This window comes from Sinohyriopsis cumingii, chromosome 17, assembly GCF_028554795.1.
Source record: "Sinohyriopsis cumingii isolate HCF-2022 chromosome 17, ASM2855479v2, whole genome shotgun sequence".
In the NCBI taxonomy this organism is placed as follows: domain Eukaryota; kingdom Metazoa; phylum Mollusca; class Bivalvia; order Unionida; family Unionidae; genus Sinohyriopsis; species Sinohyriopsis cumingii.
In genome coordinates this window covers 26,706,498-26,726,795 of record NC_142977.1, presented here as the reverse complement: position 1 = coordinate 26,726,795, position 20,298 = coordinate 26,706,498, and the positions used below count along the sequence as shown (strand labels likewise).

General features: G+C 34.3%; 2 protein-coding genes across 2 annotated transcripts in view; one reads left to right on the top strand and one right to left on the bottom strand.

Annotated features, from left to right (window-relative positions):
• The window catches only part of LOC149778293 (serine/threonine-protein kinase TNNI3K-like), a 92,281-nt gene extending 84,149 nt beyond the window's left edge, over window positions 1-8,132 (bottom strand). Inside the window, exons 1-2 of the mRNA XM_089939104.1 lie at window positions 7,967-8,132; window positions 1,344-1,447 (exon numbers count right to left, since the gene is read on the bottom strand). Coding sequence (XP_089795230.1) covers window positions 1,344-1,383 — 40 coding nt within the window. The 5' untranslated portion in view covers window positions 1,384-1,447; window positions 7,967-8,132. The remainder of the gene's footprint in view (window positions 1-1,343; window positions 1,448-7,966) is intronic.
• A 203-nt stretch (window positions 8,133-8,335) lies between these two features.
• Window positions 8,336-20,298, top strand: part of LOC149778292 (uncharacterized) — a 170,702-nt gene continuing 158,739 nt past the window's right edge. The window contains exons 1-3 of the mRNA XM_089938317.1: window positions 8,336-8,580; window positions 17,295-17,481; window positions 19,012-19,142. Of these exons, the coding sequence (XP_089794443.1) occupies window positions 8,384-8,580; window positions 17,295-17,481; window positions 19,012-19,142 (515 nt within the window). The 5' untranslated portion in view covers window positions 8,336-8,383. The remainder of the gene's footprint in view (window positions 8,581-17,294; window positions 17,482-19,011; window positions 19,143-20,298) is intronic.

Here is a 20,298-nt window from a genome sequence, read left to right as displayed (position 1 = left end):
GAAAACTATTATGAAAATGTAAATACTTACACTTGCTCTACTTGTAATTCTTATACGCATCTCATGTTTGCTTCTTTTATATGTAAGTTCATGTACGTCATCTGGACTTGTGAAAGTATTCTTCTATTATGGTATAGGGTATGTGAGTTTTAAATTATTTTTCCAAATGTACCATGATGCTTTACATTAAATTTGGTCAAATTATGTTTAAAACAGTTTCTGATAAGATGTTATTTGAAGGTGTTCCTATTTTTAATAACAGCAGCCATATTTGGTGCCAGAATGGCATCTTGTGTATTAATCTGAAATGTCTTCACAGAGAATGTTTTTATCTAGTTGTACTCAATTTGTTTTGGCAAACAAGTCATTTAAAAGTTTTCTACATTTAGTAAAAGTGGCCATATTTTATTGAATTCTGGTATCATCATAATGCCCTCAGTCAAATATGATCAAATTCTAGTCAGCTTTTGAAGAAGTCATTGAAAGGTTTTATTTTTAGTCAGTAGCCAGATTTGATGGCAGATCAGCAATGGTTGTGTCAAGTTGAAAGCCCTCTAAGCCAGCATGCTTTCTGTCAAGTTGAAAGCCTTCTAAGCCGGCATGCTTTCTGTCAAGTTGAAAGCCCTCTAAGCCGGCATGCTTTCTATCAAGTTGAAAGCCCTATAAGCCGGCATGCTTTCTGTCAAGTTCTGTTGAACTGCTCCAGTGGCCCAAGTGGTTAGAGCATCTATCTAAAGAGGCTGAAGGTTCAAACCCTGGCTGAGTCACATCAAAGACTTATAAAAATAGTACTAGCAGCTGCATCGCTTGGCATTCATCATCAAGAGGTTAGTGTTAGGACTGGTCGGCCTGGTGTCGGGATAATGTGACTGGGTGGGACATGATACTATATGTCTGCAGCATCATGCCCCAGTGCTAGACATCACTATAAACTGCCACAATGAAGACACTGTAGTGATATGACTGAAACATTGTTGAAGCTATGTTAAAATCCAAATCAAACAATTACACAAAATTTGTCCGAAGAACTTGAATGTTTCCACAATTATAGCATTAATTTCAAATCAATTTTAAAGTCAATCAGGGTCAAACACAATAATTTTGACTGAAAAAAGGCAAAAATCTGACTTAACCTTATTTTTTTATATGAATATCCAGCTTACCTGTAGTTTAAATTAACAAAGTCTTTCAAAACAGAAAAAAACACCTTGACCTAAAGAACATACAAACAGATGGACAAACATGGGCAACAGTATGTCACAACCACAGAATACTTATTGGGTGAAATAAGTCATTAACAAAATCAAAGAGGGAAAACATAAATGCAGTCTTAAAAATAATACCTGCACAAGAAAGTGTGGGTCTGGACTTGTAATTTCCCATGTCTCACAATTATCAACATGGTAGCTGTTGAACTGTTTGATAACTTGCTTCTAATTTATCCTCTCTGAAAAAGAAATTCAAATGATAGTCTAGTTCCCATGTTTTTAACCAAGTGGATCTGAGATATCTCACCAAATGGCATCTGCATGACAGTCAAATGCATAGCAGATGGCCAAGAAATTTCTTCCAATGTTGTTAATTCAATTTAATACACACATAACACCAGTTTAGTACGTTGACTTATGTTTAATATGTTGTTTTGCAGGATGAGCAAAGAATTCAGTTCTCACCCTAATTGCTTCCTTACCGATTTCTGGGTGACAAATTCAGTGATTCACCAGGCAGCAAGTTCTGCTGGGCAACCAGAAATTTTCAAATCTTTTTCTACCCTGAACATGATGGGTCTAATTAGACCAATAAGGTGTTCTGAACATCTTTTTTTCACATAACTTGTTGTTGTTGTTGTTGTTCTAGGGTTTAACGCCATTTTTCAGCACAAGATAGGCCATATATGGCGGCCAGTATAACTGGTGGAGGAAGAACCCTGGAAAACCCAGGAAAGAACCACCGACCCACGAGAAGCTACTGGCAGGCTTTCCCACGTACCCACGCTAGCCGAGCTTTGGACTCGAACATACGCAGACAGAGTTGAGATGGCAGTGATCCGGAACGGTGAGCGCTTTAGACCACTCGGCCACTCGGGGGCCCCTCGCATAACTAGTTAACCACCTGTCCTAACAAATACAAAATGAAGGACAACTTGTTGGTCTAGTGTTTAAAATCTTCTGCCATCCCAGTCTGCATTGTAATATCATCCTGCCATATTGTGAAAGGATCACTTCGTCTTATTGCAAATATGAAAAGTTAAAATTACTGCATGACCTAGAAATGTGTTAATGGATCTTGACTGACACAACACTGTGCCTCAAACCTGACCTAAACAGAAACCCTAACCACTGTTACCAAGGTATGTGATGGACAGAAAAGGGAAACACTATATACCCAATTACCATTGCTTTTGTACTATCAATTCCTTTGCTCTGACACTGGTGTTGCTTCAAAAAACAACTTCAATATATGTCAGTAACATGTAACATTTATAAATGGTAAACAATCCCGATTAGAGGTGATGTCCAACTATATCAGGTTGAGTTTAAATAACGGCAATTAAAAGGCAAACGTGTCAGACATAAACAACCATACCACATATTAATTAAAAGGCTGACATTAACATTATTTGTCTTAAGTTATAGGTAAATCAAAGAGAGGCTTGACGTATGTTAAAGAACAAAAGTTATTACATATAAATGCCTTGAATAAGAATTTTAAGCCATCCAAATTAGAGATTATTGGCAAGTTTGTGAGCAGTGGCAATGCTGTTTGATGTCAGACCAGAAAATATATTAAACACATAGCATGATTATTTCAGTTGTCATAAATTGTGTTCACATGTGATAATTTTTTTAAAGTGATTCAGGAAGCATCAAGTTATCAGCAAAAGCAAGCTATGCCCAGCAAAAATAAATTTCGGAACTCATGGTTGGCAGAGTTTAGTTTGTGAAATATAGCAATAAGGGTAAGAATTTTTCTTTGCTCATCCTGCAAACCAACATATTAAACACAAGTCATTATGGATGTACTATATTAATCAAAACAGGATCACCATCTGAAACATATTCAACATGCTGAATTCAGCATTCTGATTGTTTCTCTTTATTGTTATCTTAATCTTGCTCAAATGCTAACCATTAATTGACCCATACTTTTCATGATGATTTTAGCCATGAAATAGGTTGACTAAAAGTCAGTACTAAGCAAAGTCTGCACAGTTAATTTGTGCTGATTAACTCCCATACTGGACAGAGGCATTTCTTTTTACTGCTGTATTACCTGTAAATCTGAAAATAGTATGTCCCCTCCCTGGGATAATAATAATAATAATAATAATGAGGGCTTTGTATAGCGCCTAATCTTTAGAAGCTCTGAGCGCTTTACAACATTAGACAACACCTATAAGATAAAAAAACATATAATAATATTATTAAAAAAACAAACACCATGAAATTAGAAAAACATTAAAAAATAACAAACCAGGATGGAGCTGGCATTAATAAAACTGTTGCAAAATAAAAATTGCCAACCTCAATATTTTGTTGCCAATTTTCTAAAATTGTTACCATTTTGAAAATACAGAACTACCCTTTTATCTTCATATCTCAGAGACCAAGGTAATATTGTTGACTTAAGCTGATGTTGGGATAAGTGGGGTGGTGGTTAGAAAATCAAATTTAGCATACAAGTGGAATTTGTAAAAGGTACCCTGTTGTCACCGAGTTGGATTTAGATTGAGAGAAAATAAACAATGGAAATTTTGATTAACTGAAGCAAAACTAAACTGGAATACACTTGAGTAGAAGAATCAATAATGCATAAAGAACAGTTACTGTACGTGTATATGAAAGGTCCATGAATCCAATTATGGATGACATGTTAGAAAATATACATATCATTCACATCCCATTAGAAGATGCAAATAACTTGTACATAAAATAAATGTTAGTTCTTGTTTGTTCTATATCTATTGTCAACAAACACATGTCACTAAACAATTCACTGAGATATTTGTTGCTGCCAAAAGCAGGTGACTTTGTAGTTGTTTACATGCTACATGTACATGGCCTAGATTTTGGTCAGCTGGAGAGAGCTATCATCTTGCTGAGGCTACCAAGGGATGCGGCTGTAAATAGGGAAATGAAAATATGTGAAAACAGTTTAACAAACATCTTTGTGACCCAATATATATGGTTTCAAAAGATGTGAAATTTAATTTGCATTTTATATGCTGCCTTTAGTAGCGACAGAGTAAACATTTTTCCTGCAAACTAGAAACTTTCAAGGCACAATAAAAGCATGCCAGCCTCTTTGGAAAATGCAACAATCGATTAGTTACATTGCTATTACTGAAGTCTGGTGATGACTTCTTTTGACAAAAGGTGTTTTTTTCATTGAAGATTGTAGTTGGCTTGCTTTGATGAAGGGAGAAGGTGTTATTGAAGTCACTGCTACATGCAAACTTTCAAGGACCAAACAAATGCTGGTTTGTTATTGAGGCTGTAACAAGAAAAAATTGTAGAACACTGAGACCTTTCTTTTTGTCTCATCTGCTTAGTATTCATAGTGAACAATCACTGCTTCAAAGGCAATCAGTTTTCTTTGAAGTTTTAGCAAAACAATTTTTGGGTACATTTTTTTATAAAACAAACAAACAAATAAAAATGGTTGTTTGGTCAATTGTAGCCATTCCTGTTCCTGCCTTAGACTGTAGCTAATCTGGTAGCATGACTATATGAGTTTACACAGTTATAGATTTCAAAAGTTTAGAAAAAGACACCTGGTCACCTGCTGAGCCTAATGATCAGTTCCCTGGGTACCCAATCAAAAGAAAAATAAATTTATTGTGAACCTCAACTGCTTTGTTTTAAGTTCATACATGTCAATCCCCCATGAGGTATAAGCATAGCTATTACTTATGAGTGGCAAAAAGTGCAATCTGAGCATAAAAAGATTAACCGATATATTATATGCCAAAATTACAGAAAACCATATAAAAAATGTACATATATTTTTGCTACTTACCTGGATCTGCAGTTACCTAAAATTCTTGTCACAAATCGGCTAAATCCATATGGATTAATATGAGAATACAGACACAAAACAAGACGATACATTATTTGTACATAACATTCCCTTTAAATAGTCTACATGTTTACCTTTTGTTGAAAGGTTGTAAAATCCACAAATTATTAATGCTATATATTAAATCAACATCAAATTCCTCATTCAAACGTTGTAAAGCGCTATTGATTTGTCATTGCCACTTAATATTTGGTGCCATATTTTTTTAAAATATAGACTGGTCTGCTAATTAAGTGTATATTAAACTATAATGAATCTGTGGCACATGGTTTCATATTTAAAAACCCAGCTGTTTCCTTGATAAGTCATGTAGAGTTCCTATAAATAGAAAATAAGGAAACTGATATACACAGTAGTGTTGTTCCGATTATCGATTATAATCGATCATCAGTTGGTTGAGCAAACCAATAAATTAAACGACTGTGAACTCCATAATCGATTGTGTGTAATGGAATAGTACTTTTTAGTTGGATGCAAAGCACAAAGGTTAGTAAAACACCCAGCCACTAAAGTTGACCTGAAATTTATTAATTCCCTTCACAACTACAAATATAAAACCATAGGTATTTCATAGGTGCAAAATTACATAATTAGGAACATTTAGTCATTATTACATGATAATGTTATTAAATTGTTGAGTTAATAAATTTAAACACATTTTGATGATTTGTTTCAGTTTAAATGCAACATCAATTGTGGTATTTGTAAACAATGCCAAACAAGAATACCATGTCCTTCTACACTTAAAATTATAGACACATCACATATGACTGAAAGGATTTTGGGGGATTGTAGCAGTATTTCAGTTACATATGACTTATCAGCCATAAAAAGTTGCTTTCATGTAACAAAGCTGCAGAACAAAAATAACACACAAAAGAAAAAATGTAATATTATTATCAGGTTTAAGTATACATGCCATTAAAAGAAATTACTCCTGTAGAACTCTTGATCGAAGATATAACTGTACAACAAGCAAAAATTAAAACTTGCTCTTAGTAACCAATTATAATCGATTATCAGTTGGTTAAGTGGAACCAATTATTGATTATGAATTTCAGACTGATTCCCATCACTAGTATATAGCCAAATGGTTGCACATTTTTAAAATACAAGATCAGTAGATGGAGGTCTGTAATGGATCAATGTCAATGTCACATGACAAGCACCTTGAATTGTACTTGCTAGTCTGTGTCTCACTTGCTCCTGTTGTCACCAGATATGATCTTTGATCTGAATTTGGAAAAATGGTGTTTTGGGAAGGGGGGAGGGTTATGGACTAAACAGGTACCCTACAGCTAATTTTATTATCTGGGTCATTATGAATTGGTGGATACCCGAGTACCCAGAGACACCTTTATACATAGTACCCAGGCCAGGTGTCTACATAAGCAGATTATCATGTAAAAATGTGCTGTTAAGATATGTTTGTCAATATGAACAAAGGATTTGTTTATGTAACAATATAGATAGACTCCAGTGCATTTGATATCCAAGTTTGTGACTTTCGTTCATGGTGCCTTTGAATTTCTCTACCTTAAACCCAATATTGCATATACAAGTTTGAACAACAAAAAAATGCTGTTGCCCACAAAATCACTAAATGGAATATTTTGATGTCAGTAAGTAAAAAAATATCACAATTTGCAACACTGATGAAGCCAAGAGCCATCCCTTCCCTCCCCCTTCCCCAATTGAAATGATCAGTCCCAAATGGAATGTATATTTGTTTTTTCTGTTTACATATATTGTGATTAGACAGCTTCACATACAGTTCTGACAGTGATAACATTATGGTCATCAAGATCAACTCGGTTAGGACCAGGATTCACTCTGGGAATCCAGCAGAGAAGCTTGAACACCAGTATCAAATAGTGTCTGGTAAGTACAGTTATTAACATTAATGACACTTGTATTACCTTCAAACCAGTGATATTGAACAACTGTGAGTAGCAAAGATTGCATTCAGTTAATTCTATATTATGGATCTGGATTTTAAAGACATAAACATGGTGTTTCTATTTAATGTCATTGTGGTTCCGATTATGTGAGCATTTGCAAATATGAGTATGTGTATTGATAATTTCAACATACACACTATAATGGGCATGATGCCCGGTTCCAATGGTGGTGGGAACATGTGGTTTACTCTGGTCTTATCCTTTATCTTGCCTTTATATGTGTCTAATTTTATCATTATAGAATACCTCAAAATGAATCTTGGCAAATCTTTGGAATACATTTCAACATGTTATTGGTTAAAAATATTTAGTTTTATATTTTAAAAAATAGTATGATATAAGGGTTTTCTTCACTATCAAAGAAAAGGGTCTAAAAAGATAATTTAAAAAACAGACTCAATCACCTGCTCAGATATGTCAGATAGCGGTGTATACTTGGACAAAATGCCAGGTACAATGTCATGTCAAAATTATCAATGGTCATGATTTCTGACACTACTATGTCTACCAATTAATTTTGTTCTTTGTAAGTAAAATAAATACTTGGAACAAGACTGATAAAATTTTACTCTTTTTTTATATTCATAGTTTAAGTTCCAGCCATTTTGTACAAGCTTATATTAATAGTTTGCTTATTCTCAATTGTCGCTGTTTTCGGTCACATGTACTGCCCCTCCCCAAATGGGACCTCAAATCACATTTGAGTCTTAAACAAAAGAAAAATAACCCACCCCAAAACTATCTGGGAATATGGCAGATATATGAGAGAGAGAGAGAGAGAGAGAGAGAGAGAGAGAGAGAGAGAGAGACCCACTACGTATAGTAATGATATAAATGAATGAGTCAATCCAATAAATACCTACTCACGTCCAAGTTTAAACACAAAAAAAAGTTCATTGATTGTTACCGCTTTGTATTGAACGTACCCTTGATTTACATGTTAAAGTTTCCTCTATCCTTCATACATGTTAAATCTCGATCCTGATCATACTATGAAGCATCAATGTATAGCACAAGATAAAAAAAATAACTTTGTGAGAATCTAAAACAATCAAACAGATCAGATAAACCTGGTCTACTCATGCTGACAGACGACCGGATGTTAAGAAGGTAATCCGATTGATCAATTCTCGAGATTTCGCGCAGGTGCACGAGATGTGACAGCCATTATAAGAGTCTGTAGTTACGCACTCCAGGAGAGTTCGTGCTCTTATAGATGTGCGGAATGTAGCGATTTCAGTTGCATAATTATTCATTTACCCGTTATGTAGCTGTTTGCAGTGCATAATGGGAATGAAAGGAGTGTTTTCATCTTACGTTGCGACTTCGTAGACACTGTAGAAATGAGTTGCAATTGGATAAAAGAAGATTACTTTTCGATGTTGATGTTCCGCGACAAGCGTGCCCATTTGGCTCTGGAGATGCTTGTTGACGATCTGCACGCGGACAAAGACGGGACCTTAGGCACGTTCCTGTGTCATTCGGGGTCAGAGGATTTTCTTTGGGGACTTGTTCGCCTCTTGGGTAGCGACAACCCACGGTATGATTTCCTAAATCACATCTGTTTTATAATTTTTCCTTTATCTTTGCTCTGCGAAATGTATTTGTATACAAGTTTCTATGCAACGTTATCACATATCAATATCTGCTGTTTATGATAATAACACTTTGAATCAGTTAAGTTGATAATAACTTTTAATTTCAATATACATATATTAGACCTGGGGTTAAAATGTAGTTCTGGGTATTGAACAGTGCCTGTTCATGACAAAAATTATTGTTGACTATCCTAATATCCAAATATACATAATGTTCCTATCTAGATGCAAAGTTAATGTTTTTTCATGTCATCTAATTGACCCTCAAATAAATAAACAATTATTTTGACTTTATATATGCTTTAAATTATCATATATTTAACGATAGGTCCCTTGACACTCATTAAATACTTTATTGATATAACACAAGTAGAAGAGTCAGTAGCAAAGCAATCCAATCCCATGTGCATTGCTCTGTTTACTCAATATAATACACTTTTATTTACTCTGTTACTAAAAAAAATCCCATAATGCAAAGTTGACACAGATGAATAAAATCATGAGAATATTAATTTATGTTCATAAATTGACAGTAAAGACAGTGGGTTTAAAATTGGGCTAATATATACATAGTTTCATGATGAGGACTCCTCGCCTATGGTGATCAGCATATTTGATAGGGTCCCTAGCATAAACTTCTGAGTATGTCACTTTCAAAGTGATAGAAAGGAAAGTAAAAAAAAAATATGTGATCATTATTTTATTACATATCTGGATTAAATTTGCAGCCTCATTAGATCCCATCAGAGAGAACTATCTGCAAACTAGTTACTTTTCCCAGTTTTTTTACTTAATATATGGCATTTTGGTTACTGGAGTCATCAAGTACATGATGCTCCTACATTATTTTAATTTATTCTCTGTTTCATTCTATGTTTTGCAGTCGTCATTTGTCACCCCAATTTTGAGAATTTTTTTAATAGCCTATGTGAATGTTTATATTTTTCTGCACAACAATTAAATGTCAATCATTATTAAATCTTGATCCAGAAACATTGTAATAATGATACCTCAAAATAATGGGCAAAACAAATTTTATATAATAGTAGATACTTGCATACACATTCAACAGAAAATGTTTCTTTCAAGGATTAATTGTTAGTTAGTCACGCTTGTTTCATGCCTATTTGACTAAGTCTAGCCATTAGCTATTCTGCAGATTGGCCATGGCTGACCAAAAATATAAAAAGTGGAACATCATAAGATACTTCATTGACATACGTTGTACAGAGAAAAAGTAGATCATCTGAAAATTACATGTTTTTGATTGAGAAGATTAGGTCCCTGAAAACCCTGTGTCTGTACCTTTTTTAAAAAAAATATGTCATGAACATATGCAAGGCTACATATCTTGAGCTGAGACACATCAGCCCCATTCGCAAATATCTTTCAGTTGATGCCACTAAAACACTTGCGTATTCATTAGTACTTTCAAGACTGGACTATTTTAACTCAATTCTGTCTGGTTCATCTCAATATCTGCTCCAGAAACTGCAAAACACAGCTGCTAGGATCGTACTTAGAGTACCACAATCAGAGCACACCTCCCTGCTGCTCTGTACCCTTCACTGGCTATCAATTCGATCCAGAATCAAACGCAAAATTTGTTTTCTGTGCTACGTTTGACTGACGGACTCCAGTCCAACATACCTATCCAACCTCAACCAATGTGTACATACCAGCAAGATACTTACGCTCCTCTTTTGACAATCATATACTCATTATTCCCACTATGAAAACAAAGTCACATGGACAACGTTCTTTTGCATACCAGGGCCCAGCAACGTGGAATGAATTGCCCATTGAACTTAGACACAAAGACAGTGATCCCATTCAAGAGTGCTCTTAAAACTCACTTATTTCAACTGCAAGAACAAACTTAAATACCTAATAAGGTTTCCTACCTTATATATTTCAGCATGTTTTTTTAATGTTTTCTAATTTCATGGTGTTTTTTTTTTTGTAATCGTATCATTATATATGTTTTTTACATTATAGGTGTTGTCTATTGTTGTAAAGCACTTAGAGCTGCTAAAGATTAGGCAATATACAAAGTCCTCATTATTATTATTATTATATGTATTTTGGGGTTAAATGGCAAATTGACAAAGATTGTAATGAGATTCAGAAGGGTGTTAAGTTGCTAGAACTGACAGTTTGCATGGAACAGTAGCCAGATGAAAGAAAGTGTGATGCCTAGCTTTAAGTGCTTGGAGTAACCCCTTTCCTTGGCCTGACATACTGGTAATTCAGTCTCACTCTAATGGACAAACAAGAGCTTATGTCAGTTGTATAAACAATTTAAAAAATTAAACTCAATATCAACCACTGGTTTTTCTCATCTGGAAGTTTAACCACTTCAGGTTTGCCTAATAGGCTCCTGGGAGGGTACTGAAACTTATGCTGGTGGGACTCCTATTTTTCCCCAAATAGGATTACTGGACTCCTATCATTAAAATTCTGTTGAGACCTCTGAGATAATTAAAATATTTATTTGACTCTAAATATCCAACATTTTGCTTGTGAAAAGTAATGATTTACTTATAGAAATCTTCATTTTGATGTGACAAAGCATCAAAAGATTCGCAGTCATGAAAATAGCAGTGACCGCCTAAAATTCATTCAGTTTTGATATTCTTTGATTTCTTATCTTCCCACAAGATAAACTCAAACAGATAAATGAATGCTTTGCTGAAAGGGACAATTTTTTCACATGAAAATGATGCCTAGATTGCTGTAAAATGTCAGTGTAAAAGAAAATATTATAATGAAATCAGGGGCTAATTGTGAAACTGCAGTGTCTTGAATAATAATAATAATAATAATAATAATAATAATAATAATAATAATAATAACTTTATTTCAGACTTAAGGTCATAGACCTTAAAGCAGCCATTTCACACAAAATATGACACAGAAAAGCCCTCAAAAAAACATTAATAACAAATTTTACACAAACTGTTGTTTGCCATACAAATTACAAGGCCAGCTAATTTCAGACAATAGAACATTTTTCTCAATTTACTCTCTGAATAGGGTCCAGAGATTTATTCATTAAAAAGCCTTCCTACCATCCAAGAATGATACATAAACTTGACTTCTGTTATTTACATCATAATTCATGACACCCTTGAAGGCAAGCAGTGAAGAGATGTATCCTACAGCCAAACTGATTGTCTTGGAGCTCTATGTCATATCTTCGAAGCAAAATTAGTTCTAAAACTTGGCAATTGGATGAGAATTGTTTTTGTAAGATTTATCATCAGCCTTCGACTTGATTATTGGTAGTGAGATTTAAAGGAATAAAGCAATGAACCAGTATGCTGTTAAAATATAACATATTATTTAGCAGCACACATAACCTTTCACTGACATACTTTATATGTTCTGCTTGAACAGAATCAGCACCCAGTGAAGAACGAGTTTTTAACTTAGCAATACTGTATTATTAATCTCATGCAAAAGTCAGCATCATATGTGACTTGTCTTTTAATTAACATCATAGGGGTGGAATGGTAAAAGTAGTGGGTAATTAATGTGTGCTAGCTGAACTAAGCTATGTTTCCTAGTTGTTAAGCAATGTTAAGCACTAAAGTCTTGTAAATTAGGGAAAATGCACATATATTCATTTTCAAGGTGCACTTCTGTACATAATATCATTTTACTGTGTTCAGACAATTTGAACCCAATCAGGATGAGACGACAAGTGGTTTTCCTAAGCCCAAGGTACCCACAGCTTGGGCATTTGTGACACATGCTACTTTGACAACCCATCAGTATTGTTGAATCATATTTTCAGCTCCAGTTTATTTACATGTAAAAGTTATTAGCAGAGTATCTCAGTGTACTAATTTATCTGTATGCTTTTCTTCTTGTTTGTTTGTCAGTACTTTCCATTTTCAAGTGTTTGACTATGAATCTTCTGTCCTTCTTACTTACATCCAGCTGATGTTTAGATGAATAAATTGGTTATGACAGTTGAGTGTGTTTTAGATTTTTAACATAGCTTTAACAATTTTAGTTATATTGCTATGATGTCTGCAGTGTGGCAGTTTATAGTGATGTCTAGCACTGGGGCATTATGCTGCAGACATGTAACATCATGTTGCACTCAGTCACATTGTCCTGACACCCAGCTGACCGGTCCTAACAATAATCTCATAATGTAGGCAGATAATTGGCCCAAAACTTATAATAATATTGCCTTACAGTTTAGGGACTGATATCACCTATTCATTAGATCTGCATAAATCTGCTGTCACTTTTGTCTGTACACATTGGTGTATATTTTATACACTTACAGGTATTTCTCATGGTTATTGAGCTGCTGTCGGCTGAAGGGTTCTTTTGGTGATATGTACCTACTATTTTTGATGTTTGGTGACTTGTATTTTCATTTGGAATAAGACAACTCTGTCATGTGGCCATTTTGAATATCATGCCAGATATGGCTGTCACCAAATACTGGTAAATTTCTAAGCTATATGCAGATGTATTCTAGAAAGATATGCATGCAGCAAATTGCACATTTTAAAAAACAGATAACATCAGGGCCACATATCATCCAACAGTATCAACACAGATTGGTGTTGGGGGGCTGATTTATTGAACTACTCTTAATGCTGAGTGCCAAGCAAGGCAGCTGCTATTACCATTTTTATTAGTCTTTGGTATGGCTCGGCTGGAGTTTGAACCCACAAACTCCCACATCCAAGGCAGACACACTAACCACTTATGCCACCAGAGTGGTTGTAAATCAGAGAGATGGAGGAATGATTCTGAGGTCTGTAATCCAATCATAAAAAGTAAGTCCTTTATTTCTGTAACCCCTCCCTGTCACCCCCAATTTGTAATCATGAATGTTTGTCTCTATTTAACAGACTTATAGAGCTCTTTTTGTACCATAAAATGACCTTTTGCATTTTTAATATCTGTCTGTAGTCCAACTGACAGATGTAAATATGGTTAACCTTTGAAGTACTTTTTGTGGACTCATTTTATGGACATCTTGCACCAATTGTCACTCAGATTCCACTGTGACTGATAACAGACAACAGCAGTATCAGAGTGTCTCAAAATGACCTTGGCAATAGTCATTTGCCAAGTAGTTTATTTATAGTATTTTATTTACAGTCCATTCATATCCATGTTTTCAGTTTCTCCTTTGATTTTACAAATATTTTTCATGACATTAGTTACCATATATTATTGTTTACAAAACCAGTCCATCTACAAACAAAGTAGAACCTGATATGCCATCAAATAACACACCTGATCTGCCATCAAATAACACTGGATATGCCATCAAATAACACACCGGATATGCCATCAAATAACACACCTGATCTGTCATCAAATAACACACCTGATCTGCCATCAAATAACACACCTGTTGGCAGATATGGATGATTGTTTATTCTACTAACATATCAAATTCTACAGACTCAGATCTGCCAGTACATTATGTGATGGCAGATCTGGATCTGTGCAGTTTGTAGTTTTGATCAATTTGTAAGTGAATACATACAGTAAAAGTAAATGCTGTTTTGAAAACTCTCACTTTTTATGGCCCTAGAATAGGCCCCTAAAGTCCATAACCTTTTTTCAAGGCATACTATAATATCATCCATTCAAATTTCACACTCACTTTTGAAATTTATTTTAAGTTTAATACCTGTACATTTATCTAGCTGCTCCTATCATAGATTTAGGACAATGGGCAAAATGCAGTTTTGGGTTATACAAAGTTAATTGACTCCAGCTTTTTGGTAATGGATCTTACCACATGAAACTGAAATTTAATCAGAAAAAGAATACCATAAATTGCTTTGTAATACTGTGTCAATTTCAATCAGTTTTCAGCAGTATTTTGGGGGACTACTTATCCGCATATATATGAAAGAAGTTTATTTGATATAGTTCTGTATGTTGTCACAAGACACATTATCATGGTGGATATTTATGGGAGAAATACTAGTACCCCTTAATAAAGGGGATACTTTTATAAATATGGTAGGGATTTAACAGATTAATATTGTGGGGCTATTGAACAGATTAATGTTGTACGGGATTTAGCAGATTAATATGGTAGGGGATTTAATAGATTAATATTGTGGGGGATTTAACAGATTAATTTTGTGGGTGATTTAACATTAATATTGTGGGCAATGTAACAGATTCATTTTGTAGTGATTTAACAATACTATTGTGGGGGATTTAACAGATTCCTATTATAAGGATTTAACAGATTAATAATTGTGGGAGATTTAACATTAATATTGTGGGCAATGTAACAGATTCATTTTGTAGTGATTTAACAATACTATTGTGGGAGATTTAACAGATTAATAATTGTGGGAGATTTAACAGATTAATATTGTAGGGATTTAACAGATTAATATTGTGGGGGAGTTAACAGATTAATATTGTATAGATTTAACAGATTAATATGGTAGGGGATTTAACAGATTAATAATTGTGGGAGATTTAACAGTATAATGTTGTAGGGGATATAACAGATTATACATGTATGGATTGAACAGATTAATCTTGTAGGGATTTAACAGATTAATGTTGTGGGGGATATAAAAGATTAATGTTGTAAGGGATATAATGGATTATACATGTATGGATTGCACAGATTAATCTTTTAGGGATTTAGCTGATTAATATGGGTATATATTTAATATCAGGTTGATGGTTGATGATTAGCCAGGATTTTTTGAGAAATTAGTATGAATGTTGCAATCTTGCATCCCAGATTAGATCCTGCATTATTTTTAAGATATTTCCAGGGTGTGTGGTGTTGGTGGAGGGAGGGCAGCTTTTCTTTCCTGAGAAAAAATATTTTTAAATTTTCCACTTTTTTCCACCGTTTGTTTGCTTTGTATGCTCTAAAACTTTTACTGTGGAAGCTTTGAGTTGAAACTTTTTTGAATCTTCAACCCTTGTAAATGCCATATCAGTTTCTCTTTTAAAATTATGTTGTGTAATTTGCAGGTTGATGCATGTGTAGAAGTGATGCAGATGTGTAACAGTAAAATCGCTGTTAACAATTTGTATTAATACAGTCAATACAATATCCCTCCTAATGACATAGTTAATGTCATGGATACCAAGTCTGTTAAAGGTACTAAGTATGAATAGTGATTTTAGGAAATAACTGAAATGACTAATGCCAGATTGCATATACATAGTTCACCCACTGAGCTCATGGCTGTTGATAAAAAAAATTAAACAAACTGGATGAGGAAACATTGCAATGATACTTTGCAGTGCAGTCTCAGTAATTATATAGTGTATTTGATAACTTTCTGGGTTAGACACAAAAATAAGTATGTCAAAAAATTTGTTTTGTGAGAACTGCAATAACTTTTTCTAGGTGAACTAAGGTAATTTGAAAAGATTAATGTGGAAAAAAAACATTAAATATCACTCACTGCATTTTTGTCTACAGTGCATGTTGGCTTATTCTGCAGAACCTGCCTTAGTTAGGTGTGATAAATCAATAAAATTTTTGTAATTACTCTACATTAACTTAAAACTGAATAGCAGAAGTTCATGGCTATAAATTCTACCATAAAAAAATATTGGTCCTCAAAATTGATGGTAATTATAAATCATGACGATTTTCTTCTTATTTGACCATTAAAATATTGTAAGATCTTTATCACACACACACACACACTGTTAGCCTAATGGTTAGAGCATCTGCCTTGGATGAGGTCACAGGTTTGATCCCCAGCTGAGTCATACCAAAGATTTATAAAAATAGTACTAATAGTTGCATCAATAGGCACTCAGCATTAAGACGTTAGTGTTAGGACTAGTTGGCATGGCGTCAGGATAATGTGATTGGGTGGGACATCATGCTGCATGTCTGCATGTCACTATAAGCTGTCACACTGCAGACGTTGTAGTGATATGATTGAAAAATTGTTAATGCTACCTTGAAAATCAAAATCACACACACAGAAGAACCGTGCTGGTTCTATTGTTAAGGCATAAGTACTCACAGCAGGATCTAAGCAGGTTCAGTTCCTACTGTTGCCCACTGACTGGTTACCAGGATGGTGTGTCCTTGGGCAAGGCATGCTATATAACCTTCAGAGTGTTGATATGCCATAGAAAACCCCAAAACAAACCCACACATACACATTCCTAAAGCCACTAGTTTGAAACAAAACTACTGGCATAGTACCTGTCACATTAAATAAGAGATCTGTATAATTGGGGGGAGGGCTGATTATACCCCAATGGGATTCAACGTTTATATTACTATTTTCATCTTGTTCTGGGATTTTTAAATGTATGAAATAATTATAACGTTAAATTATTGTACAGAGTTATAGAATTACATTTAACTTGGATCTAGTTTCACTGTACAGTAAAATGTCAACATGTCTTGTCTCTGGACTTTATGATCAATGAAGCATTACTGGAATACACTGCTTATTCTGGATACAGTTATCATTTGTCATCAAACCTTTATATGACAAAATAAAATACTTCTCATGGGTCCAAATAATAGACATTTACCTTGTCAGCGTCATTTTCATAGAATTGTCAATTACAGTTGTAAGCTATGTTTAGAAATGGGTTTATTCAAAATAAAATTTTAGCAAATCATTTTCATAAATTTTTATTTCTGGTTCAGTGTGGCAGGTAACTCAGCATACATAATAGGGACACTTGCTGAATCTGAGCTAGGGTGTGTGAGAGTGCTCTCCCTTGCTAAAGATGGCAGCCCAGAGAGTAAGAAGATCCTTCCAGACTTGACATACATGCTTACGTTTGATGATTCAGAAAGTGTAATGAATGCTGCTGGAACCATGGGAACTCTGGTAAATAGAACTATTGAAGTTAAATATTTATTTTATCTCTATTTTGTCGAGTATTTTTGATGTAGAAGTTCCCTGGAGTTTTCCTTCGAATCTTCTGTTTAAATAGTTATTTTGTTGTGTATATTTAATTTATATTGTGTGCTTGACCTTTGTCCATGATTGAAGGTAGTTATCTGATTATTGTCTTTGTTTTTAAGATGTTTATTTAATTTTTAGTTCAGGACATAGCCTTGATTATGATTTTTAAATGTTCTGGAGGTGAACAGTTTGAAAAAATTGTATGGAAGTTTCCATTGAAAAAATGACCCACATCCAGGGCATTTTGTTGTGTCTTGGGTCTGGTGACAGTCTCTTGTGGGTCAGTGGTTCTTTCCAGGGTTTTCCCGGGTTCTTCCTCCACCATTAATACTGGCCGCCATGTATAGCCTGTCGTGTACTGAAAAATGGCTCTAAACCCAACAACAACAACAACAACAACAACAACTGGTGATAGTCCATTAATAAAAGGACTAAGGAAACAATTATTCCATCATGTTTTTAATATTAGTCTGTGGAATCACTTTTGGCTGTGTTCAGATATAATTTGAGTGGAATCATTTATTTAAATTATTGATTGGAATTACAAAGTGCTCATGACTTTTTTAACTTAAACATTACTGAGTTACTCACTCAAATACACTGTGCAATATCACTGTGTTACAGTGAGGCTATTTGTACATCAAGACAGTCAAGACTATTGGAGTTCATTCAGAATATTCTATACATTCAGACGTATGATAGAACATATCGGTTTACTTGGGATTTAATTCACATTACTTTTAGATTCCTTTTACATTTTTCCTTTGTGTTCTAGAGAAATTAATTGCTTCATGAATTTTGCAAAACTTGTTGGTTTTGCTCCTTTCTATTACGTACATGCTACCAAGAGTCATAAAAATTTGGACTCATCAAGCTTAAAAGAAAAAAAATAATCATTTTAAGAGCTCAAACTTTTTACAAGTTCCATTGTATTTATATAACTTATTAGAAAATTTAAATTCATTGGGATTCATATAAGATTCTTCAGTTTGCCTATAATATGCTTATTTCAAGGCCATGCTTCTCTAACTAAAATTTGTGTCCTGGCTGTGTATGCTTAAATCTTGTACTAATATTATTTTCATTTATTCAACACATTCAAGTAATTTAATCATACCCATACAGAATTTATTTTTCTGTGTCATTAGAATTTCAGAATCATAACTTGTAGTACATTAATGTGAAGCAGATTATATTTTCATTGCCAGAACATTTGGTTAATAATTTGACGTACATTTTTAATGTTTAGTTTTGTTCTCACATCTTCACCTTAGGACTGTTTTATCCCAGTTTTTGTTGATTCCTGTTACATCTGTAAATTTTAGTTACATTTTTATTTTACTTTGCTTGGTTGTATCCTAAAAGAACAGCACAAATTTAATTCTCACGACACAAAGTTTGCTTGCCGCTATGTACTGTTTATATTAACAGCTACATGTTGTTTTTTTTTAGGCAGAAAGTCTTGAAGGCAGGGAGTGGATCTTGTCGGAGCCTTGTATCGAGAATACCATTGAAAACATCACAGCACTGCTTCACTCAGATAATTTGTGGACGGCCAGTAATGCTGCTCTGGTGCTAGCAAGGTATGAGTTCATCTCATGATTAATTGTTAAGTTCCGATTGGCTATGCATGCATAATTCTTGAGTTTTGATTGGCTATCTACAGAGATTTATTTTAGGACAGTACACATGTCCAATTGACTCTTGATTGCTCCAGTGGCCTAGTGGTTAGAGTTTCCTCCTCAGATGAGGGAGGTCTCAGGTTCGAACCCCAGCCGAGTCATACCAAAGATTTATAAAAAATGGTACTAACAGCTGCCTCGCTAGGCACTCAGCATTAATAGGTTACTGTTAAGACTGGTTGGCCTGGTGTCAGGATAATGTAACTGGGTGGGACATGCTACATGTCAGCCGCATAATGTCCTGGTGCTAGAAATCACTATAAACTGCCATACTGCAGACATCATATGACCAAAAATGTTTTAAAGCTATGTTGATAATCCATATCACACACACTGGGAAGCTATAAAAACTTTGACCCAGTTGCTGATGCTCATCAGTATTAAGCTCTCTTGTGATGTAGGTAGAGCTGTCAAACTTTCAGGAAACATCTTCCCAGTACCCTAAATTGATCCTAATGATTGGTTACTCAGGTACCCGATTAAAGGGAAATCATATTAAATGTGTACCTGAACTGCTTTGTTTTAGGTTCATGCATGCCAATCCCCAAGAGAGGTATAAGCATAATAATTATTAATATAAGTGTCATTGTTAAACGAGCATAATCTGAGAGTAAAAAGAGCAATGTATATATCACATGCCATAATTAAAGAAAACTGTATGAAAAACCTACATTTATTTTTGCCACTTACTTGGCCCTGTGGTTAAAATCCTTGTCACAAATCCATGTGGACTAGTATGAGACTAGACACAAAAACAAAGCGATAACTTATTTATTCATAACACTCACTTTAACTAGCCTTCATGTCTAACTTTGACGGAATGGTCATGAAGTCCACAAATGATGAATGCTGTATTACTTCACTGTCAAATTCTTCTTTCAAAATTTGCAACTGATTTATCTTTATCCTGATGCAACTTGTTTTTCAGTTTAAAAAAAAACATTTCATGATATTTTTCAGTCTTAAAACAACATGAGTTACATCGATAAAACCAGCTTTGATTAATATTTGGCTCCATTGTTTTTTCAATTTTGACTTGTCCATTACATATGTGTTT